At 31.8% G+C, this 25,606-nt stretch overlaps 2 protein-coding genes across 7 annotated transcripts in view; one reads left to right on the top strand and one right to left on the bottom strand.

Annotated features, from left to right (window-relative positions):
* The first annotated feature begins 1,194 nt into the window (after positions 1–1,194).
* Positions 1,195–13,619, top strand: LOC126978554 (pyruvate dehydrogenase [acetyl-transferring]-phosphatase 1, mitochondrial). Its single transcript, XM_050827498.1, has 4 exons — positions 1,195–1,630; positions 5,741–5,879; positions 7,530–7,696; positions 8,543–13,619. Exons 1-4 carry the CDS (start codon positions 1,427–1,429, stop codon positions 9,527–9,529), a joined length of 1,497 nt encoding a protein of 498 aa, XP_050683455.1. The 5' UTR covers positions 1,195–1,426; the 3' UTR covers positions 9,530–13,619.
* Positions 13,620–15,056: 1,437 nt separating this feature from the next.
* The window catches only part of LOC126978565 (frequenin-1), a 201,373-nt gene continuing 190,823 nt past the window's right edge, over positions 15,057–25,606 (bottom strand). For all 6 annotated transcript variants that reach the window (XM_050827518.1, XM_050827513.1, XM_050827514.1 and 3 more), the window contains 4 exons: positions 25,491–25,580; positions 21,133–21,211; positions 20,190–20,278; positions 15,057–19,610 (listed from right to left, as the gene is read on the bottom strand). In XM_050827518.1, the coding sequence (XP_050683475.1) occupies positions 19,443–19,610; positions 20,190–20,278; positions 21,133–21,211; positions 25,491–25,580 (426 nt within the window). In that variant the 3' untranslated portion in view covers positions 15,057–19,442. The remainder of the gene's footprint in view (positions 19,611–20,189; positions 20,279–21,132; positions 21,212–25,490; positions 25,581–25,606) is intronic.

Below are 25,606 nucleotides of genomic sequence, written 5' to 3'. Positions count from 1 at the left end.
CAGACACAATGTATGAAAGATGGATTGAAGTTTTTCGTGATGCATTAAAACTGCCGTTAGTACAATAAGTTTTTTTCATTTTAATTCATTTTCACTTTACATTATCGAAACTGATTATTTTAATAATATTATTGTGTTTCTTAGTATTAGTTCTTATGTAAAATTTAAAAATTATGTGTAGGTATGTATTATTTGCATGTGATCTTTGCCTGTAGTTGCAATCACAATAAGATTAAGATTTATTTAGAATAATATTTAATGTAACTAACTAATTGTTAGTGATTATTGTAATGGCGATGCTTATAGATAAATAAAAATTACAAGTTTTGCGTTGCTTATGGCTGTAAAAGCTGTAAGAAATCTGATAAAGACGGGCATTTTCCATTTCACAGCTGGTTAGTGTTTTGAGCTATTTTGATTTATGTATTGAAAAATATTGGATTTATACTACTATTGTTAAACGCTTATGTTTATGCTTTCCGTATTTAAATCAATAAACTCATATTATAGCCATTTTTAGAAAAATATGTAAAATATTGGTTCCGTGGTATTGCGCAGACAGAATTTTGCTATCGATACGATGAACATCAAAGTATAAAATATGACTGCTTCAAATGTAATAGATAATGTAACCCAAAATAACTACCAATTTATATTTTGGTCTCCGTTTGTTTGTCTTGTTGTGTTTAACTCTGGGAGCAATACAAAAATTCCATACCTACACTTCTTATTCTTTAATATGTGAGGAAAACAATTTTTTTCTATCGATTATTCTTTTTATTGCAGGTTTTCGGCGGATGTAAAATTTAAATATATTATCATGTCTAGGTGACTTTTCTATATAGAGAAGAAAATTAGAAATCTTCAAAACCTTCTCGGCGTTGTGTTTCAAATTGTTATTTGGAGGGCAATTAAAGAAACGTTCTTTGTAATGCCGTGCTGACCATATTGAAAATATTACTATTATCTGTTTTTGGATTGCAGCAATCTTTTAAGTTAGAAAAAGTCAGAAATAAAATAATAAACTCGCATAGAAAAATTCGATCTATCCCAAGAAACCCTCAACATGCAGTAGTTCAACAAGCTCACCTTCGAACCATAGAGTTAGTATTTTACCCAGGATGTCAGTTTTGTTGTCCCCTGCCCCAGCAGTCGATTCATAATCACAAAAAAAGTTATGTGTCAACACTCAAGACTCAAGATCAAAACAATATTTTAAAAATAATTTGTAGTGCGCACTTATAATATTAACGCTAATATTATATTTTTTACCTTGTAACGTTAGCAGTGATAAGAAAATAATATAAACAATACATCTAACTTCTTTTTATTATTCTATTTGTTTGTAAACAACTATACTGTAATTAAATTGTTTGTGAAGTAACATGAACAAAATAATTTAAACTTTCCGAGAAACTACAAAAATATGAATTTTTCAAATGTAATACTGACCAAAACTGTAATATTGAAACCAAATTTATCAAAGGAATTCTTTACATCATATACTGGATATAATAATCTGAGAGGATTACTCAATTTAGGTTATACTTTTACAAAATCTTTTCATACTTCTGTATTTAATAGAGAGACACATAAAGATGGAACTACAATATTGCCTTCTCCTCAAGAAGTAAGTACCACTTTGAGTTATAATGCCAATTATTTTATAACTGCATGTGCTATTTGTATATTATGTTGTATATAATTCAAATGCGCAATTGTTGAGATTCTTGCCAATCCTCCATAAAAGTAGCTTTACGAGTTTGTGGTACTGTAAAAAAATGTAATTGATGATACAAAAGTGTTTATTATGCCGAATTGAATAGAAATTTTTGACTTTGAGAGAGAGAGAGAGAGAAATCTTAGGGTGGTCAGCTGCAATGTTTATTGTGAATAGCAGAATACCATTTTTGGGTTATTTATGATAACTAGTGCACATATCACATAGTAACCCAAGTAAATTACTTCAATAAAAGCTGTTATAGATGTTGTTATCACTTTCCTTTTAAATGTGGCTCTATAATTTTATTGTGTCTGGAGTAAACTGAAGCTACTCTCTAATATCTGACCAGTATTACCAATCATCATTGATCATAATATAAACTTGGTGTGCACAGCATGTCAATTTACTAATGCCAGGCCACCTCCTCTGAAGGAAAGCTGTTTCAATCCCACTGATAGTTTTAGTTGATTACCACATGAGTTAAATTGTTGTCACAGTTGGTGATTACTTTGCTTCACTTTTGGATAAATGTATAGATCATATTATATTCTTTTCATCACCATATCTATTGGTCACCATATTTATGAGTGACTGACTTACTAATAAGTTAGTTACTTATGTGTTATGTCTAAGGTCTTCCTCTCTGAATCAGTTTTCTCAAAAGACTGAAGCTCAAGTTGGATTTGGTTATTTCGTTCAAGCTCCAGTACTTTTCCATTGTTTAGTACTCATCTGATTAACTAAACATCCAAAGGGGTGTTTGGTCAAGATTTGGTTGAAAGTAGAGCTAATTTGGTGTAATTCTTTCTTTTTATATGAAATGTGATTTTCTAGTCTTTGTATTTTCTGTCTTTCTTAATTATTAAAATTATTATAAGTGCCAAAAATTTGCCTTGAGATATACTTTGTTAAAATTTTGGATTTGTTGGGAGGCTCTCACAGTTCTAGTTGATCTGAACCCTCTGATCTTGAATGTTAGAACTTTGGCTTTTTCAATTTTTGTCCCTAAAGTGTTGCTTGTACCATTCTATGGTCTGAGTTGAAATTAAAAGATTGAGTGACTGTTGTCTAAATATTTATTATTTTATTTGGAATTTAATATTTTCCATATAATTAAAGTTTTACACTATAACACACAATTTTGGCAACATATTATTCCACATAGCACTATAAGCCACTATCTTAGTTATGCTCTCTACCATCTGAATGTGTGGTATTCCTCCACAGTGCAGTTTTGTAGTAACTTTTTACCACATTCTACTTAACAATGAAATGAACTTCTTAGTATGGACCTAGACAATTGACATGTTTTAAAAAATCAAATCCAACCACTTAAATGGCCAGTAACACTCGTGTGAATCATGTGGTGTCGGCAGTGAGTTTGAGAGGGTTTGATCACCTACCATCAGGTAACCTGTACACCCCTTTGTCCTCTTCTTCCATAAAATAAATACTCTTTATCAAGGAAAGTAATGATGCACACATTCAAGCTTCCTACAGAACAATAACTTTTTTTGTATCTTCATTTTAACCGTAATCTGCTCATTCATCATTCATCATCTCATACATTCAACAATATGTGTATTTCAGTGTTACTCATTGGCTTGCTTGGAGAATGGCCTATGCCAGACACAATTTCCGTAATTAAGCATCTGGTTCCCTAGTTTTGTGATTTTGAGGTTTTTGCATTCCACTCTTCTTGATACTGTTTTTTTTATACGTTTAGGGCTTGGCTAGTATGTTACGGTGAGTGCTGTTCTAGATTTGTGTGCCTTAGCAAATTTTGTTAGATCATCTGTGACAAAAATAATGGTCCTGTGCATGTAATTTATATAGACCCAGCAAACATTGTATTGCCATATAAAGTAATAAAAAAATTTTTGGGATGTAAAAAGTAGATGCAACCAATTCTGAAACCTACCAAATTTATTGTAATTATTGATCAATTGCCATCTTGCGATTTACATCCAAAAAAAATAAAATTTATAACTTTTTTGATCTGGCATTTGTACCAGAATCATAGAATATACACATCCAAAAAACAGGAAAAGGTCCCCTTTTGCCAATCTTTGTTGGTTTTTCCTGTTGCTGTGTTTCTCAACATATCTTCGGCATAATAAGATTACTCAGCGATAAATGATCAAAGCTGAGTTTGCCTAAGGAGTTTACTCATTTTATATGTAACTTCCTTGTGTGCCCAAACCCATAGATCTTAAATCTCTTCTCTTTCTTATATCCACTAAAGTTCTCCGTTCCTTAATGATATCCATTCACAAAAGATTACACTCCAATTGATTGTTTAGGCCCACTTTGGTTCATTTCCTTTGTTATGTACAGTCTGAATGTTTTGTACAGTTTTGTGATATCTCAATTTCTAGTGTACGTTAATTTCAACTTTAAAAGCACACTGTGTGACAGACATTATTTAGGTATCAGTTTTAAAACAGGTCAACACTACCGAACACTGCTGTTGTCAGGAGTTATTGGCAGTAATGGTCACTAACCCAAAAGTAGCCCCGGTGCCATAAACAATGGGTTCTAAATAGATAAGATATTTTATATTATTACAATATTTAAAAATAGTTAAGCTGTCTACAAAGATTTTTTGTTACAAATATGTTCCATTTTATTATAATAAGTAAATTTCGATTAAGACCCCAAAACACAGCACTCATAATTTTAGGTTACATAATAGCATTACTTAGTATTGAAGAAGTTCAATGATATAATAAGTTGAAATTTATTCATGTTATTGTCTCTCATCTTAGAGCAAGTATTCTTTTGAATTGTATAAAACACTATAGGAGTATATTCTATCAAATTGTTTATTTTTATATATTACAGGGTATCACAAGAGGTTATGTTAGTTGTCCTCTATGGTTGAGATCCCACAGCCAATCCATCTCTAGAAGAAATGTTTTATCATAGAATTCTTTAATCTTATATATAAAATTCTTGTGTCACAATGTTATAAGTAAGGTAACCCTTACTCCCCCGAAATGGCTTTACTGATTTTTACCAAATTTTATATGCATATTCAGTAGGTCTGACGATCGGCTACTATCTATTTTTCATCCCCCTAAGTGATAAGGGTTGTTCACCCTTAACATTTTTTTTTAATTTTTGGACAATTTTTTATTTTTTTTTTATTATTTCTGATTCAGCATTAAAAAATACATGCAACTTAAAAAATTTCTCCCTTTTTTGATCAACACCTATTTTTGTATAGTGATTTTTATATTACTTTATATGGCAATACAACATTTGCTGGGTCAGCTAGTATGTATATAAGTATATATTCTTTAAATTACGAATTAAACATTTGCTTAGTGTATTATTAAAAATAAATTGGATTTGACAGGAGGCGGTTGTTGTTGTTGCGATTTGTTTTGAAAGTAAAAATATCTCAAACTATTATTGAAAGGAAACTACGAGTTATTTATTCGTATTTCAAAAATCAGTTATACAAATAATGGCATCAGCTCATAACAAAGTTCTACTAGGTACCAATTATTGTTTAGACAACCGATATCGCTTTGTAAATTCTACATCTTCCGAATAAATGTCCGATTGTTCCCGTGTTATACGTCTTGTTTTCGCAGTGTTGTGTTTATTTCGTTATAATCAGACATTTATCGACAGTAAAAAAATGGCTCTAGAAACTACTTTTTAAAAACACTATCAACTGAAATAATTTGTTTTATGAATGTTTTCACTATTTTTAAAAGTCATTAACAAAACGATTCGCTTCCCGCTTAGAAAGTAGCAACTTTTTTTTAATCGCTCACTTTCACACAATATAAGCTATCCAGTTTAAGTTGAAATATTACCCCATGGTACGAATGAATGAACGAACTGAAACAGTTTGCGATTCAATTTCCGACTTGATTTGACGTCAACCTAAAAGTCGATAGCTCAATTGACGTCGTGGTATGAAATAGCAAAGCAGTTCATTTTAGGTCGTCAATTGAATCGCAATAACATGTAACGAAAATAAACTATTTATTTCTATTTTAGGTAACCACAATTTTGAGAAAAAATGAATTCAACAAAGAGTTTCAATATGGTGTTGTTAAATCCTATGATTCTAATCAGTTAGCTTCTAATAATCCTATTGAAGACACAAGGAGTGAGGCACAGTGTAAATTAACCCCAGGTATTTGCTTAAATTTAAACTTATTGTTTTACTACAAAGTTCTATATAATTATACTACAATTGTAGTTTCAAATATGCGTATGCAAATTTTTTGGATTTTAAACCATTATTAAAAAAAGGAGGAGGTTCTCAATTCGTCTGCATTTTTTTTATGTTTGTTACCCCAGCTTTCGGCTGAGTGAATTGATTTTGATGATTGTTTTTTTTATTTGAAAGCTGGTGCTTCACATTGCAATCCGGTCCAGATCTGACAATGACATCCATGAGAAAAAACATAAAAGTCTTAAATTGCTATAAGTATGTACGCGAAATGGACGAATATTTCAATATTTCGATGATTCATTTTTTTATTGGAAAGGATATAAAAAAAGGTAGTTTTGTGAGAGTTGGGTTAGGTTCTGACTATGGGATCTATGACAAAGAAACGGAACTCTTCAATTCTTAGGAGCAAATTAACGATACTTGGCCGAATCTTTTTTATGTTGTCACGTCATATGGTCAAGTAATTGTCGTAGTTGAATTGATGATCAATGGAACTCCTTAACGATTAACAGTAAGGGTGCGATCTGTGGCAGAATTTCTTTCTGTAATCAAATTGCAATGCGCTTACGTTAATTTGACAATTTAGTAGATCTACACATATTTAGACAAATTATTAGTTAGTGTACTTCAGATTCACTAATAATCAAAAAAAAATATTAACAAGAAAAAAAGGATTTAAAAAACACTATTCTAAAACAATATATATAATATGCACTAAAAAGTTTAAAAATTATTGCGTACAATCTAATTATTTAGTCTAATTCTAGTTACGATTATTGTTACTTTAGGAGTCGGTGTCAGCCGAGGTAGGTTTGTAACATACATACATAGTTATAGTTGAGATGTGCTTGAGTCGCACGCGGTACGTGAGAAGGCGAGAAGCGAGAGTAGGGTCGCGGCGGGAGGACACCGATTTCAAAAATAACAATTATCGTAACTAGAATTAGATTGTATAAAAATACTCAATTATTTTAATACTTTTCAGTGCATATATATTTTTTTGTATAGTGTTTTTTATTTCGGTTGTTTTTTATTTATTTTTTTACAATTATGTCCGTGGAACCTTAGTTATATAAAGTTTAATATATTACCCAGCTGAACATATGCCTGAATTTAATTAAACCCAGCACACAATGTAACAGGTCTGAGTAAAACTGAATGATTAAGTCCAAACTTTTCTACCAAAACTAGATCTGTATATCATCATTATTAAAAAAAAAAAACAAAAAAAAATATTAATTACAGCATTTAGTAAAATATTCATTCACTGCTGTCTGGTTTTTTCAATGACATTAAGGAACTAGACGAGCAGAATGTTCAGCTAATGGTAATTGATACGCCCTGCCCATTATAATCCAGTGCCGCTCAGGATTCTTGAAACACCCAAATATTCTGAGGCGCACTATTGGGTTCGTCACCTTGAAGTCTCATTCGCCCAGTAATTTCACTAGCTACGGCGCCCTTCAGACCGAAACACAATAAAGCTTACACATTACTGCTTCATGGCAGAAATAGGCGTCCTGTGCTAAGGACCTCCCACTGGTAAAAGCTTGTGAATGCTTGTTTCAAATATTCAGTCAAATATTTTTTTTAAACTTTATATTTTAGGATTATTGATGGGAATATATGATGGTCATGGAGGTCCGGCCTGTGCACAAGTTCTATCTAAACGATTGTTGAAATATGTTGCTGCTGCACTACTGCCAGCGCCTATTCTGGAGAAGTTCCAGAAAGAGGAAAACACAGACAAGATAATAGAAACATTTAATGACAAGGTGACATTTAATTTTAGCAAATTTTTGCACTTTTATTCTTAATTTTTTCCTTTGCTACCCTTACAATAATCTTATATTTGCATTTTATTTTAGCTTTGAATTTTGAAGTGAACTTTTTTAATGTACAAAAGAGAACATTATTAAAACAGTTAGATTAGCACTTAGTGTGTTTAAAATAATTATTTCAATAGCAATTTATTTAAAATAGATTTGATAAATTTTTTTCCCCAAAATTTTCTTTAATGTTTTTTGGAAATACGTGTATATCTATAAATATATTATTTGTTTCAATTGTAAAGAAGATCCTGTAGTGATGAACCCACAACCTGAGAGTTGAACTAGACATACCAAGACTTATGATCTATGCGTCACTCGAACGGTTGGCTCAGTTGGTACGAGCGCCCGGACCGAGAGTCGCGGGTTCGAGTCCCGCATCGTTCGTATATTTTAAAAATTTGATACAATTTTTAAAAATTGATTCAAAACATTTATGATCATTCGTAACAGTGCGACCAGAGTAAGCTGCAACTTTGGTATTAAAATTTCCGGACTGAAAAGCTTGATTCAATTTTGTAATTCTATTGACATTGAGTGTTGAAAATAAACTTCCTAACTTTTTCCCCCAAGAGTTGCGTTTCCTAGTAAAACTTAAAAGTTTATCAAATCTTTTGGATTCATTTCTTAGATTATATAATTGCAAACAGTATAACAAAAGCGATTGTACCACTACTTAAAAATACAAGAATTGTTACAAAATTACTCAAAGTGTTTTAACATTTTCACTAATTCCTTTCACATAATATCTATTAACATAATTTTAATAATTTTATTTTACAAAATTTATAGGCAGAGATTGTGGGCGACCTGCAATTAATATATGAAGATAGTTTCAAAAAATATCTCCTGGAACTTGTGAAAAATGTAAAACAAGATGTTGATGTTAAAGCAGCTATCGAAAAAAGCATCATTCATTTGGATAATGACTTATCCAGGGAAGTAATAGACCAGTTTGTGGCGACTGGGACAGTTAATCCGAAAACATTGTCTGTTTCCCTTTCGGGTGCCGTGGCGTGCGTCTCTTACATTGATGGACCTCACTTGTATATTGCAAATATTGGAGATTGTAACGCTGTACTAGGCACGATGACTGAAGAGAATCGATGGATCTCAAAGAAAATTACCAAAGAACATAATACTGAAAATTTAGCGGAACTCAAGAGGATATGGAGTGAGCATCCCGAATCAGAGAGAAGGACAATCATTCGGAGAGATCGCCTTTTAGGAGAGCTAGCACCTTTGAGGAGCTTAGGTGACTTTCGGTATAAATGGCCGGCAGATATATTGTCTAAAGTCGCAGAGCCCGTTATCGGCTCTAGAGCTATACCAGCAAACTATTATACACCGCCATATTTAACTGCTAAGCCAGACATTTATTACCACAGACTGACAGCAAAAGATAAATTTCTAATTATAGCTTCAGATGGGCTATGGGATACAATGTCAGCAGTAGAAGCTGTCAGGCTTGTCGGAGAGCATATGAAGGGAAAAGTGTTTTTTAACCCGCTCAAGTTACCGCAGAAAAATATCCAACTAGGAGACGTAAATGAATTGCTATTGCACAGGAAAGAAAGCTTAAAGAGCAAACCAAAAGATAGAAATGCTGCAACACATCTTATAAGACATGCTATTGGTGGCACCGAGTATGGGATAGACCATTCTAGGCTTGCTCACTTACTCAGTCTCTCATCTGATGTAAGTCGTATGTTTAGAGATGACATGACCGTAACGGTTATTTATTTTGACTCGGAGTATTTAAGACAATGTCCCGCATAATTATATTATATACATAAACATATTATATAGTAACGTTTGAAAAGCTGACAGTGAGAATTATTGCTATTTTGTGATGATATGTTGTTTCATAGTTCTTAGGCAGGGATTATAATTATTTTATTAGTTTAAAATTCTATGTATTGTCTGGTTGTCAATTCTTTATTATTAGCTGGTAATATTAGAATTGTCGTTATTTTGCATTTAAAGTAACTACCTAAATTATAATAAGATGATAAAATAGTTAATAATACAAAGAGTTATTGGACTCAAAGCGATGCGATTAATGCAACGTATGCCGAGAATAGTTTCTAAATTTAAAATAGTGCGCGCTTTGTTCACCCTGACATCGGTTGTCATATTATCATCATATTTATCATCACATTGTCTTGCAAATTTGTCTGCATCATTTTCACGGTCAGCTTTTCATCAATTATCAGTCAATATTATTGTGATCTATGTAGTATTTATTACAACTCAGGTTATATAATAATCAATGAAGCCCGGTTTTCCTCGTTAATTCCGGTTTCAAGAGACTACGTTTGGCGTTTGACAAGGATGTACATTTCGATTAGCGTTTCTCCCTGTCAATATGAAAATGGCTTCCCTATTCTTAATTTGGCTACGATGTAAATTGTGTATTGTATGCGTCCGTGTCTGTGTGTGTGTGCGTACGTGCGTATGTGTGCTGTGTGTATAAAATATTTTTACACTCAAAACAGCTGTTACTCTGTATTTAGTATGTATTACCACTCAGATTATATAATCATTAAAATGGCTAATTTTATCTTTATATCTATGGCTATAATCAAGGTATTTGGAAGAAGAAGTTTCCAAAAAATGGCTTCCCTTTATTTAATTTGACTAATTTGCACTGTAAATTGTGTGTGTGTGAGTGTTTTAGTGTGTGTTATACAATATAAAAGTCAATTATTATTTAATTTAATTTATCGATATATACATAGTGATTTATTTATTTTTGACCTTTATAAACGTTGTTTTTTGAATCATTATGTCAGAAATTAATTGTTATTATTGAACAACTCGATTCGTATTCGTTGGCGCACTAGGACTGAGAGCTATACGACTCAACTTAGCTAGCTTAACGGAGGGTTTTGAATTTTAATATATATTATTATGAATTTAAAATAAAATTACAAATAAAACGGCTAATTCTATATTTATTTCTATGGCTATAATCAAGGTATTTGGCCGGGTTTCCTCGACATTTTCGGTTTCGAGAGACTTTACGGTTGGCGTTTGACAAGGACGTCCCTTTCGTCCGTCAATAAGAAGATGGCTTCCCTTTATTTGATTTGGCTACTTTGCGCAGTAAATTGTGTGTGAGTGAGTGTTTGAGTGTGCGAGTGTCTGAGTATTGAGTGTGTGTGTGTGTTATACAATATAAAGGTCAATTATTATTTTATTTGATTTATTAGATATATACATAATGATTTATTGATTTTAACCTTTATAAACGTTGCTTTTTGAATTATATTATCAGAAATTAATTGTTATTATTGAACAACTTGATGCGTATTCGTATTTTAATATATATTATGTATTTAATATAAAATTACAAATGAAACGTCTGTCAATATCTTAGGCTTAGTGTAACGATTATGGCTAATGGTATTTACTGAATTATGTAGATACCATATTAGATTTTAGATACTATAACCGCCTATCTTTGCTTTGTTTTAATCGTGACATATAAAATACTCGCTTTACGAGGCAATATATTGTGTGATTTGTCGCACGCGCTTCTATCGTGTGGAATTATAATTAAAGAGAAACAACCGTCGATTCCTTCGATGGTTAATAGTGACGCCGGAAGCAAGTGTTTGACAACAGTATAGTTAAAACACCTTCCGAAGTCCTTGTAATTTTAAATATGTTTGTGCATTTCAACTTTATATCATTATAGCTATTGGTTGAGAAATGTAAAAGTGAGGCTGTTTTATTTCATGTCCTATTTGATTAATGACTACTTAGTTGTAAGTATTGCTTATGGAACTGCTTTGTACAAATTTATTTACAACAGTTTCCGTAGTCCAAAGGCACACATGTTTCATTTTCAAAAGGAGTACTTTCAGCTCAAGCCGACTTCAGAACAATTTCGCGAATTTTTAAAATGTATGTTTTAAACATTTTCATTACCTATAAAACAAATAAAAGGTTTCATTTACTGTCCATTATTCAGAAAAAAACTGTAATTGTTTTAAATGTTTCATATTATATACTTTAGTACGGATGTTGAGTGGTGCTATCGAATTCGCAAAAGTCAATAACTGTGTCAGTTTGGATAGTTAGCTAGCTAGTCCCGCACAATAATATTGTTATTCGCGAAACTTTAATTACACTCACCGCTCAAAACCCGTGTAAAAGATTACATGTATAATATTGTATTATGTAGTTGCTGAGATCTCATAGGTAGTTCCGGACGGTTTAAAGTTCCCATCTTTTTTACTAAACCCAATATTTGATCAAGTTCTATGATGAAAATTAATCTATTGTGTAGCGCGATAAATATGTGTTATCGATGTATTTTATTGTAAAATGTTTGATAAAATTAGAAATACTTCCCCACTGATACATGCATTTTTAAAGCTCATGGCACGTGAGTATTATACGATAAGAGAGTGGTATTGTATTATTCAAATGCTGTTGCACAATTTCGGTGTTTAAAAGAGATTGACCATATATGTACCCAGGTTGTGACAGACAATAATATTTTTGATAATTAAATTATATTATATTACGATTATTTTTTATAAGTAAAATAAAATTACTTAATTTTTTATTCATAGACATGTAACTAGTATTGTTTTAATTAAATTGATGAATGTTAATTGATTATGAGCTGTCATATACATAGTACCTTCATTTAATAAAAATCGATTGTTTTAAATATCTCATTATACAATTAAAAACAAATCGGAACAAGTCGTCGTATTATGGTCTGTATTCTGTGCCCGTGGTTTCAGCTTTCAGTGTCATTTTTGCGTACTTAATACAATACAAATCGTAATTCGCAACAGCAACGGTTAAATTAATTCATTTTCATTACCATACTGTTATGTTGTATTACAGTGTGTGTTCGAATACAACAAATACTTCGTTCCATCTGATATATAAATACCCGCATATTAATTCATAGTTTATATTTTAATAATAGTACCATCTATTCTGTTCTTAGTAATTATTTATATTGAGGCAACATCTTACGGCCATTCCCAATATTCAGTCATACTTGAGATAAAAATCGTAACTATCGTTAACTTTTCTGTCCCAATAAACTTATCGACGGTAACTCACCTTATGCGAACAAACTGTCTGTCAATGGGACGACGTATAGCTTACCAACTATAGAAGTTTGTATGGAAATTGCAATTCACGCGTCGCAATATAAGGCGATACGAATGACTTATCGGGTCTATTGGGACTTAAGATTATTAACAGCTCATTACTGACCGTAGAAGGTAGTAATTTATTTCTATCTGTAAATAGTATATTGGGAACGGCCGTTAGGTCTCTCCTTCACTATCGGAGATTATTGTGTACTAAATTGGAAGGTAGCAGTAGCTAATTGCTGCATTCATTCGATGAATCTAGAACGTAAATCATCAGTAACATGAAGGAAGAAATCATCAGTAACGATTTTCTTAATTATATGGATGTACCTGCAATAATCATGGCGATTACCTTCCTATTCCTATATATACAAGAACGTGTTAAGATAGTCGCATATATAGTGAAGAGAAGGCTCAAAGAACCTAACTTGTCAAGAATCCTGAGCGGCACTGTATTTTAAGTATGTAATTTAGTACCAGAAAACTCGCTCGAAAACAAAATGAATGAAAAAACTACATATGTTTACCTGCTTTCTAGAAAAATCTTTTAAATTTAATACGTTAATAAAAGTAGATACGCAGAGTATCGATAATTTCGCTCAGTGGTTATGTTGTCACAAGCGTGCCACGAGCTTATCAGCTGTATGTGTCGGTGGGCAATACTTATATACTTAATCAAACTTATATGTACTTATAATGTCTATTTTATTGGTGAAATTAAACAAACTGAAATTATGTAATGTATGTTTGTTACTGACTCTTTTAGACGCCATTTTGACCCACGTAAAACTGGCAGATATCATTCAAACTTTGTAGATTTATCGAGGACCGATGACAATACACTAATTTGATAAGATAATTCCATTATTCAGTTTGCAAAATAAGATTTTTGCCAGTTTATATAATTTTTACATAAATAAATCACTAATAGCGCCATCTAGTAATTTATTTTAAACTACAAAGGAACCGCGCGACGTGTCAAGACAGTTTCACAAAATTATAGCATCTAATTCGTTTAGAAGCAAATAGATGGCGGTGAATTTGTATTGCACGCCATCTAGCAGCATTTTAATAAACTCTTAAGGCAATTATGAAATGATATCATGGAACGTACGCGTATACAAATGATTCTGTAATGATGAAGTAATGTTTTTACGTAAAGATGGCGCTGTTTAAGTAATCTGTTTTTTAATTATAAATTGTTAATACGTGATTTAACTGAGCTAATTATTATAAGAGCTAGTTCGGTGGTCTCCGGCTAGCTCAATTAAGTAATCTTTCAATATAACTAAAATATTTTTATTCGCAAATATTAAAATCCCTTCATTCAATCTAAAAAAAAATAACTAAAAAATAAAAAATAAATTTTAATAAATTTAAATTGAAAATAGTGTAAACAAAAATTTATTTCATTGTAAAAAACTAAAAAGCATGGGGTGCTTTTTAAGACATTATTAAAATAATAATTCTTCTATTTAAACAAAACAAATCTCATAACGATATTTACAATACCATGACTACATAAAACTTAAACTATTATTACGTGGTAGCGTACCAAGAATACTGGCAGCATCACCGCGTTGGATAGCAAGGCTGATCCGTACTTACTACACCACAGACACAGCTTATTTCCAAATTAATATAAATTATGAAGAGCTCAAATATGTATCAAAAGTTTATAATATGATGTAGTGGCGCGCGCGCGCATCGAACGCACGGTTTGAGATGCGGGGTCGACGTACACTCTTCACGGCCGCTCCGCGAATAACGTCGCGATCCAAGTTAGCCCTATCATTCTACGTAATGAAGCTAATTGGCGCAATCAGAGAGCTTATTAATACAAAATGAGAAACAGAAAAGGTCCAAAAATTTAACCTTGAGGAACGAACCATTTATGTGCGGAGGTGATTACCTGACATAAAGTGAACCGTCTGTTCCCCTCTTTCATCAAAAGTTCGGAATTGATCATTTACTATTAAGGGAGTAGCTTTGTGTTTCATTACGGAAAAAACAACAAACAAACATAATATTATAATTATTATGTGTATATGTATATCAAATGCATAATGGCTTAGATACTTTGTTCGATTTAGCAGTTTATGAATTAAGATTGTCCAAATGCCTTTATTTCAGTGATTTATGAGGTAAATAAGTGGTGGGTAAGTAAAACAACAGCGTCCATTTAACATATTTATTAATAAGAATTTATATTAAAAGTGAATATTATATTAAGTAGGCTATTCAATACAAACAATAATAGCCAATCAAATTATTCTATTTACACTCGAAGACATAACGCACTGTAATTTTTCAACAGTGTATTTCAAGAATTATTATATGTTCGAATACTTATCGAGTAACAGAATAATAAGCAAAGATATTACCATTTGTGATTGCATTGATTTCATAAGTCTTAAGATTAGATTTATAGTAGGTATAATTATTATAAAGAAATTTAACTTATGTTACCGTTTAAAGGGATAAAATACACAATATTTAGAAAAAGAGCTACTGTGTAAGCCAGCGAATTAAAATTGTTTAACAACTTATCAAGGTTACGTATTCGACTCAATGTAATATTATCAATAAATTTTTCATGTATTATTTATTATTCAGTTTTGTAGTGAGGAATTGACTATATAAAGTAAAATAGAACGACAGATATCGTTGTTTTCGTGAAGCGAGTCTCTTGAATTTTTCAATTAATTTAAGTATTTAATATGAACATGTTGAAACAAATCAGGCATCCGTGTGCCATCATTCCAGCACCGAAATACTAAAACACTGACTAAAACAATACAATCTTCAACTGGACACCCGTTCCAAAGAAAAATCCAGTAACTGGATTCACGGGCCACTTTTTCAGTCAAATTCACCTATTCCAGCGACATTGAAATAGTTTAGACGGCTGATCCAGTGCTGGAAACTGAACACCATTTGCTAATTTTAAGCACACATTTAGAAATAAGTTCATTCATTTTATATAAATAATAAAATAAAATCATCTACTCAGGTAATCGATCAGCTATCGATTTAGTTATTTATAGTTGTTAAACAATGCATTTATTTAGCCAATTTCTTGTCCAAATTTTTTTTCCATTAGTTCTTATTTTATTACATAGGTAAATTACTCTACTTATTTACCTTAAATGCATAATATGACGAGCTTGCTAGCATTTTCTACTTTCACTGACATTGATTTAACCCTCCTCCCTAGATTTTCACAAAAAAGGCCAATCAAATTTTGTGGCAAACAATATTGCCATGAATGAATCATTAGCAAATATCACACCGATTGTCTTTTGACGAGAATTATGTTTTATAAGTACGCCAATAGTGGGTGACCTACAGTTTGGTAGTGTAGCGACGCATCCATCATATTCAATGGCTAATTATACCATTCCATCAAAGAAATTGTTACTGCAAGTGAGGCCTAGTAATATTGCGCCTGTTGGAGGAATTTCCGTTTACAATATATTTTCACCAGATGGAGCTACGGTTCTCGTTTGTCGTTTGGTGTGTATTATTCGTTCTAAAGATTGTGTGTATAAAATATAAGTCTGATATAGTTATAAAGGAATTAAAGGATGTAAATAATAAATATGTCTATACTCGTCAAAGAGTCAAAATATTGAAATTGTATATAGTTGGGAAAAGCTTCTCAAAAGCAACCTAGTGATACCCATAAAACACCATAATATAATGGAGTGAAGCGGTGCCGATTTTTATAGCTCGGTATGGGTACCTAAATGTATATAAATATAAGTCACTTAATAATTTGATTTTAAAAGTTTCAACACATCAACCATTTAGAAGTCGGGAAAATCTAAGAGTAAGTATATTATATTTTTACCAAAGCCAATATTAAAATGTGCAAAAAATGTATATTTGTCCTATGTACTATTAAGAGTTTCCTCAACCACAAAAAAGCACAACCTGTGCTATACATAGGCATCTACTAACACTATTGAAATCTAATATAACAAACAGCTTTCCCGCTCTTAGCAAACCATTACTTAATTCTATGCATAAGCCCACAGCCGAAATATTCCTACTCTAGTAATTTATCCATAAAAGAAATACAAATTGTTGAACTCATCTGTGTCAACAAAATGAAACTGAATTAACTTATATGGTACCTAACTAGGTTTCATTACCTATACCTATACCTGGTATAGGTATAGGTAGCATCAGATTAATTTGATTTATTTTTGTCCATACACCGCAAAAATATACAACCTTGCCAAACTTTAGTCTCCAAATACGTCAACTACTGCTTATGTTTATAAGTTTATAATTAGATACGAAAGAAAGAAAAAATATAGAAAAAAACATTTACACAGCCTGCATTATGCGACGTGCAAACACGTAATTTAACCAAATTTGTTTTCTTTCTCTCAAAACTTTTAACTGCAATCGTTTGGTCTAATTCCTCGATAGCTAGTTAACTTAATATGGTCTTGTAAAACCCTGACATAAAGAAAATGTTTCTAACATAAGCGAAAATCGAAATGATAATATCACTCCGATCAATATGAAAAATATTCAAGTCATTAACCGTTCATATACTAAAATATTCGATAATTACTTTTACCTTTCATTTAGATGTTAACCATTTCTTTATTCATTTTATTTAAAGACATTAAAATTTTCACCCATAATACGAGAGCTTATGATAAAATTGACACAATTAACAGGTTGATCTAATATTAAAATTATTGCAGCATTACAACAAGGCTTTTTAAGAATTATCAATTATAAAATAAATAGTTAGTTTTATACATTTATGTTTTATACAGAGTGTTTTCAATTTTGTATCCAAATTATAGAAGGTAACATAACTGATTAGTGAAAAAATATGTTTATAATAAAGTCCTTTATAATCTTGAAAAATGGAAAGAGTTGTAAGTGTGTAACTACGCATATTGATAATAACTTTAACATTAGTAAGTAATAGATTATTCTGCAGAACAGGACCAGGAAATTGTTAAAATGAGGATGTTTTCATGGATTAAGGGTATTTTCTTAAGTAGATTTTAATTCTACAACTGAATTCGTTTCTCTCGCTGGATTTATTTATTTCAAATCAAATATACTTATCGTATTCCTTTACGATTGCTACATTATACAGAGGACCATGCGAATGACAATTGCTTAAACAATATTACAGATGACTGAAGTTTTTCTTTCCAAAAATTATTGAATTATAATTCGTAATTTAAGAAGTAGTAAATTTGATAACAAGAAACATTTTACTGAGAATCTGCAGTGAATATAACATCTAATTAATATTTAATGTTTCTTGAGTAGGTACAAAATATATTTGCTTATCAACATTAAATTCAATTACGAATATTGAAAATTATTATAATCACTACAATAACACTACTTACAGACATTTAATTATTAATTAGAATACGTGCCTCTTTGTAAGGCTATGGGTTAAACTACGTTGTTATATGAATCTTTTCAATCTTTCAAACATTGAAAAGATTTTCTAATAGTGCCATATCGAAACTCAATTACCGACACGTTAATTAATTTCGACATTTATTGAACACTATTTGAATCGTTTTCTGGTTGTATAGTTTCAAAGTCTAGCCACAAATAGTCCACAAGATAGGCGATTTAAATTTTTCCATATACAATTATGACGTTATAACAGCTAAAATAAGACAACCGCAAGCTTTGTGGTTTAAAGACTCATTTAATGGTAAACAAACAGTTGTTATATTCTTTTTATAAGATGCAAAATGGACCTCTTGTAATGCCTTAAAATATTGATTTCAATATTTGTATTATACTGTACATCTCGTGTGACCTATCGAGTGGACTACAAAGTACCGTTGATCTAACGTGAAAGTTTATTTTTTGTAAAACGTTTACTTAGATACTAGTACTTAATATATGGGATATCCTACATAGGCAATAAGCCTGACAGGATCCAAAGTTTGGTATACAAGACGTCCATCTGGTAGGCTTGGCTCAAGGGTGCGATCTAATTGTGCGCCCTTTTTACTGCAACCTTAATTTTTGGCATTACAACATTAACAAAACATAATTCAGCATGTATCTCGTGTAGTTGTTTGAGAAACTTTTACGCAAACATCAATACACCGTATATTTTCGGGACTTCCTAGGTACTTGAAATCTACGTATTTGTATGTAATAAACCTTCATAGTTAATTTATGAGAGTCATTATAATTTTTTGCAGATACACTTACCATACAAATATATATTGTTATTAGATGAAATAAACGTTATAACGACGGGACGTAGGATCCCGTTGCGCTACGTCACTTATGTAGGACATCCCTTAAAGTATGTTTTATAACCATTAAATTATACCTCTCTCAGATTTATATTGACAAATACTTAATAGAAAGCGTCTCGTGTCTACTGTGCCTTCTGAATATAATTTGAAAGTGCAATAATTAATTTGTAATACAGTATATGTGTACAGTAACTTATCTAGTGAAGTGGCACGAGTAGTCACGCAACGGGCGCAAATCGCTTTATCTTTTTAAGTAAATGTGAAATCCGGCGAGAGAATGACCATCGATTAATCGCCCCCAAGTGACAGAGCTTGAACAATGCGGGGGTCTGCCTTACTGCCCTCACGGAACTCTTCCAGTGTCAGCCGGTCATCATGATTCTTGTCCATCTGGTCAAATATCTTGTCGACACGTTTTTGTGGTGTGTTCTCGTCTTCGGGCTGTGGCGTCTGACCCTGAAATTTAATAAATATTATAATTATTTTAATTACTCGTATCACTTGGCACGGGACCTTCAATAATTTAATATTTTACCACATGTTTTAGCTCACATTAAGTATTACAATAGGGAATAAGAATGACCAGCTTATGTAATAATTTTTAAAAAACATTTAATTTTTTTTAGGTTCGATTAAAACACGTGTAGGTTTTTACAAATACCTACTAGAAATAACTTGATTATAAACAGATTCTGTTGTGTTTACGTAATGGAATAGACGTCAAAAAATAGAAAGTGGTGAATGATAAGTCTTATAGAACACATATCAGCGATTTATACAATTATTTTCTGTATGTCTGTTTATCTGTTTTCGTGTTAGCCCACATCGCCAAAACTACTCAAATAATTTTTATTAAATCCTCAGACAGGGAGGTGGATTATTGGTAGAAATAGAATAACTTTATATTATAATTATGAGAAAATTCCATTTTTGATTTTTATACACTGTACATTTTGTTCTCTAGACCCAAGGCAGAATTTCACGCAGACGAATTCACAGACAGTATTTATAGCTAGTATTATAATAAACACATACCACCATCTGATATATAGCGTCAACTATGTTGTACATCTCATCACGCGTGATATATCCGTCGTTGTCCACGTCATAGAGACGAAAAGCCCCTGAAATTTATGAGATAAATAATATAGCAATGTTAATGATTACGTGAAGCTCAATTATATTGTACCAACAGTATCGGCTCGATGCATTGGACCGGATTTGTGCTTTGCAGATATTTTTGCTCGATTTTATATAATCCAGTACTCTGCTACGGCGTGATCGCTTATTTTTTCGTTGAGTCCAGTATTTCAAAGAGCTGTTGGGCTTAATCCGTATCGACGAAATACTAATACTACACCACACGCCAAAAACTGAATTATTAAGCTATCTAATGACGTTCTATACCCATATAGGGTCATAACATTTGCAGTCTGATAGCGGAACGGTAAAAGTGTGCTCAAAGACAATGTAAGCACAGTTTTCTTCAAAGTCGTGTATCAACTGCCACGACCTGCCAAACCTGAACTGAACAAATGTTTAAGATTGCTGATTATAGACCAAGAACGTATTAAGCAATTGGAGTAAATGCGACAATATATAAATATAGCAGTAGAAGCTTATTATGGTGTCATTTGTGTCATGTTCCATCTATCGGCTTTGTTTTTATACGACGTGATTGGTCTATATGTATAGAACGTCATTTGTAGTAAGTAGTTCAATTCTGTACGCGATTTTACTAGGATTTATTAGGGCTAGACAAATAGCCACCCTTCTAATAAATAAAAAAAAATAGGCTGCGATGATTACTTGCCATATGCTCAATTTGTATTCCTTGTCCATAAAAAAATGTTAAATATCTTAAACTTAAACATAAAACTCGTTGATGCTTTACACATTCTTTAATTTGTTACTTCAGCTTTCTACTATCATTTTAATCTTAATATACCAGATTTATAGCATATAGAAAGATACTTACAGTGCAATTTTTCGTCGAGATTGCCTCTCGATGTTACAGATAGCGCTCGTATAAACTCCTCAAACTCTATCGAGCCATCCTATAGATAAGAAAATAGATTACAATAAATATACTTCATTTTAGTTTAAAGTTTCTTGCGCCCGTTCTTCTCAGGTCTGAGGCGTATATTTTCAAATAACGAAAACGGTTTTGCCGTTCAATAAGTGATTTCAAATGCTATTCAATCAAAATATACAATATATTTAATAATATATTATTTGGGAAACTAGTATTTGTTTAAGTGGTTTCCGAAGGTTACCTACCCCTTCAAATAAGTATTGTAACCTTGGATAGGGTTTATATGGTCGCGGCAACGAACCATGTCCTGATAATTATAAAAAAAAACTGTGTCCATAAGATTAACGTAAGTAACATTACTTGCTTACTCATTACTTACGTTACATTTACAATATTTAGGACCTCCTATACCCGAACGAATGTTACATGACCGAGCGTAATAGTTAAGTGTCATTTAATAGCCACAAATTGAAATGGTCGATGCGCCTTAAGAAATTTTCACAACAAATATATTTCCATGTGATCTACAAGCGTAAGTTACATCGTTAGCTGTATGTTTGAAGACTGGGAAGAATCGAGATAAATTTAGCCAAATTTTGCAAACCTCATTATTTGTTTTAAGTTTTCGTTGCTAATGGAATTTCATCAAAATGAAAAAAAAAAAAAATTCTATAATAAGCTTTCTATAGGATATATTTTGTACCTCATTTATTTATCAAGCATGTAAAAACTTAGGAATATTCAGGAAACAGATTAATCAGCTAACTACAAAGCAATAAAGTGACACCGTCGAAATACGAATGACTTAATATTAATATCTAGATCACATATTATCATATGGTCTACCAATTCATTATTTGCCCTTTAGAATACAAATATTTTCCTAGTCATGCATATATCCTAACCCTAATAATTAATAGATCCTAACATATTCCCATATTGCAGATGCGAAAGTGAGATTTGCGAACCGATTCTCATGGGACTAATTTTTATCAAGAACAATATTCTCTCAAATCTCAAAATTCTCAAAATTTGGTCTATATGATTCATCATCATCGCCCGGAAGACGTCCACTGCTGGACAATGGCCTCCAAAACTCACTGTGATACCCAATTTTAACATAACTAACAGGCTGCCAAAACTAACATTAGACGATTCATTATATAATATGTCCGGCCATAAATATGATAACCATTTGAAAACTTAAAATATTAATTTTTTTGAATTCAAATTCGGAACAAGTTTATTACGTTACAAACTTCGATTACAAACTCGCAATTAACATATATTTTTGTGGTAATATCAGATCAACATAATGGGATGGGGTGTTAAAAAAACAGGATTCCAAAAACCGCTTTGTATATTGTGAGTATGGAGTGGTGAGTATTATTTTTTTGAATTCAAATTCGGAACAAGTTGATTTCGTTACAAACTTCGATCATTTCTCGAAAGGAACATATATTTTTGTGGTAATATTAGATCAACATAATGGGATGGGGTGTTAAAAAAACAGGATTCCAGTAATTGCTTTGTCTTATATTGTAAATATGGAGTCGTCAGACATATATACCAGACAAATGCTCAATAGTATAATCAAGTCGAATATACCAACTGCGTGCTGTTAGAACTAAAAAGGCGTTTAATTTTGAAATGTACAATGGATCAATGGAAACAAGAGTATTATATTATATTACGTCATGAAAAATAATAGCATTTTTATTTGTATTATGACTTATGGCCAGACTAGATACATTATTATTCGGCACTGTTTCTATTAATATTTGTTTATGTTTATAGTTTGTTAAATATACATAGTAGCTTTAAAAACATCTAATTACATTTGATAATAATATTAAAAGAGCCATCGTTGTGCCACATTTGTAATAAATATTTAGTTTACATTTAGTAAAAAACATAAAGATTAAAGTTAGAAATTAAAGAAGTTTTATTTTGTCATAAGAGTAATAAATCAAATGGAATAATAGTAATGGCCTTGTTAAATTATCTCCTATCAAGTAACAATCTTGTTAAAACAAGTAATAATAATAATTGGATAGCCCTTGTTATGTTCTCTTCATTTAAATCTGAAGCCTGTATAAATGCTAATAAAATATAAGGTTTAGAAATCGTTTACATAGAAGACATCAAATAACGTAAATCAAAACTAGAATCGATAAAGTTCTGTGGCAAAATCATAAATTGAGTGCAGTCGTTGCAGAAATATTTATAAAACATCTCTCGTCTATCATTGTATCTGCCAACGAAGCTCGATACAGATGTTCTGATAAGGTTCTACTTATGAATATTGAACACTGCAGTATCCAATATCAGATGTTACCTAACAGCTTTTAATGAATGTCGGGCCGAAGCCTAAATGAGTTATATCATGTGTTATAGAAATCGAAACTGGTTAAAATGTAGTCGGTGCAGTTTTGCGACACTGGAATATTCCAATGTCTCGTATTCTCTGAATTTTATGGTATTGTTCAAGTCGTGAATGTTTGAACACAAGCAGTTGGTAAACTCACGGTTGGAAGTTAAATATAGAATATTTAGTGTCATGGTCACAAAACGTACTAAGCATTGACTTAGGTTATTGACTATTACAGAAGTGGTATTAAATTGCCCAAACGTATCTGGCCACGGGTAAATATTGTCAGACAATCATATAGACGTACCGGAAGACGCAGTGTTGGTAGGCCCCCCACAAGATGGACCGACGATCTGCTCAAGATTGCTGGAAAACGAGAGATGAGGGCAGCGCAGGACCTCATCGTCGTGGAAATCTTTGGGAGAGGCCTTTGTCCAGCAGTGGACGTCTTCCGGGCTGATGATGATGATGAATCATATAGACCAAATATTGAGAATTTTGAGAGCATATTGCTCTTGATACAATTAGTCCCATGAGAATTGGTTCGCAAATCTCACATTCTCATCTGCAATATAGGAATTTGTTAGGATCTATTAATTATTAGGGTTAGGATATATGCATGACTAGGAAAATATTTGTATTCTAAAGGGCAAATATGTCATCTATATATGAATTATCAGTCAATCGTATTTCGACGGTGTCACTTTATTGCTTTGTAGTTAGCTGATTAATCTGTTTCCTGAATATTCCTAAGTGCTAAGTTTACATGCTTTTTATTAGTTTAACCTGTATGAATGTTTGTTTGCAACCGACTCATTTGGGCGCAATTTTGATCCACTTTAAACGGTCACATTTCGTTCAAACTTCGTGGATTTACAACACAATTATTTGATAAAATTATTCCATTTTAAAATTTGCAAAATAAGATTATTGTTAACTTATATAATTTATATCATCTATCGTCTATAAGGCAGGAATTGATGTTAATTTACAATTTGAAATTTTTTTTTAATAAAAAGCGTGTTTATTTAGTTTTTTTAACTACTATTTATTTTTAAGTACAGCAGTTGGTCATGAGCTTCTGTTACACTTAAAGGCCAAAGCTAGTGTTCACTGTAAACATTCACGCCAAATTCATTTTTCTGGCTTTTATGAAAACGCGTCGTTGCAAACGCGGAAAAACCTATACACTTCCAATATACAAAGCGTGTGAGAGAGTAGAATACATCTCAGCATACAGCAAGTTAGAAAATGTAAGCGAATCTATTGTGACTGTAACAGATTTTGATTTACAAGTCATAAACAGTAAGCCACTATTGGCATTAGCTCCTTAGTATTTTGAATATTAAACCAGTATCAAAAAACACATTTACAAATCAAAATTGACCATGCATTAGCGGGCTGTCAGGTCGTATATTCCTTAGTATATTGTAAGTCTATGGTAATACTCTTAGATAATTTAAACTTGTAGATAGAGTCTCTCGCTGTTAGACAACCGATAAAAACAGGCCAGGAATATTAGTTTCGTGTGCGTGACAAGCTACGTCTTACACTCGCGATTTGTATTAGACTGTTAGTGTGCCTGAATTGTTCATAATAGAGGTTAGTTCTAAACTCAATTTTTTTCGACGTTTTCACAGCTGTCATAGTCTATCTAGACGTATAAATGATATAAGATAATAATAATACCACAGCGAAATACCAGTCGTAGCTATTATATTATGCTATGAAATGATTAAAACGCGTTGTGATCTATTTTTCGCTCTTTGTTGTAATTTAATAATTATGTATTTAATTAAATAATTAAATAGTGTTATTTCTGCTGACATGCTTAAATAAGGCAATCCTAGCATTTATTATTTGTACATCATCATCATAAAAGACAAAGTTCTCTGTGGAGTTAACATAATATTTAACTATGTTCACTTACATTGTTTTCGTCAAAGACCCGAAACACGAGCGATGCAAATTTACTGGGGTCACCCTGAGGAAAGAACTGCTTGTAGATCTTTATGAACCCCTGAAATACAATAAAGAGGTTAGTGA

The sequence above is a fragment of the Leptidea sinapis genome, chromosome Z (assembly GCF_905404315.1).
Source record: "Leptidea sinapis chromosome Z, ilLepSina1.1, whole genome shotgun sequence".
Lineage (NCBI taxonomy): Eukaryota > Metazoa > Arthropoda > Insecta > Lepidoptera > Pieridae > Leptidea > Leptidea sinapis.
This window is presented reverse-complemented; position numbering and strand designations above follow the sequence as displayed.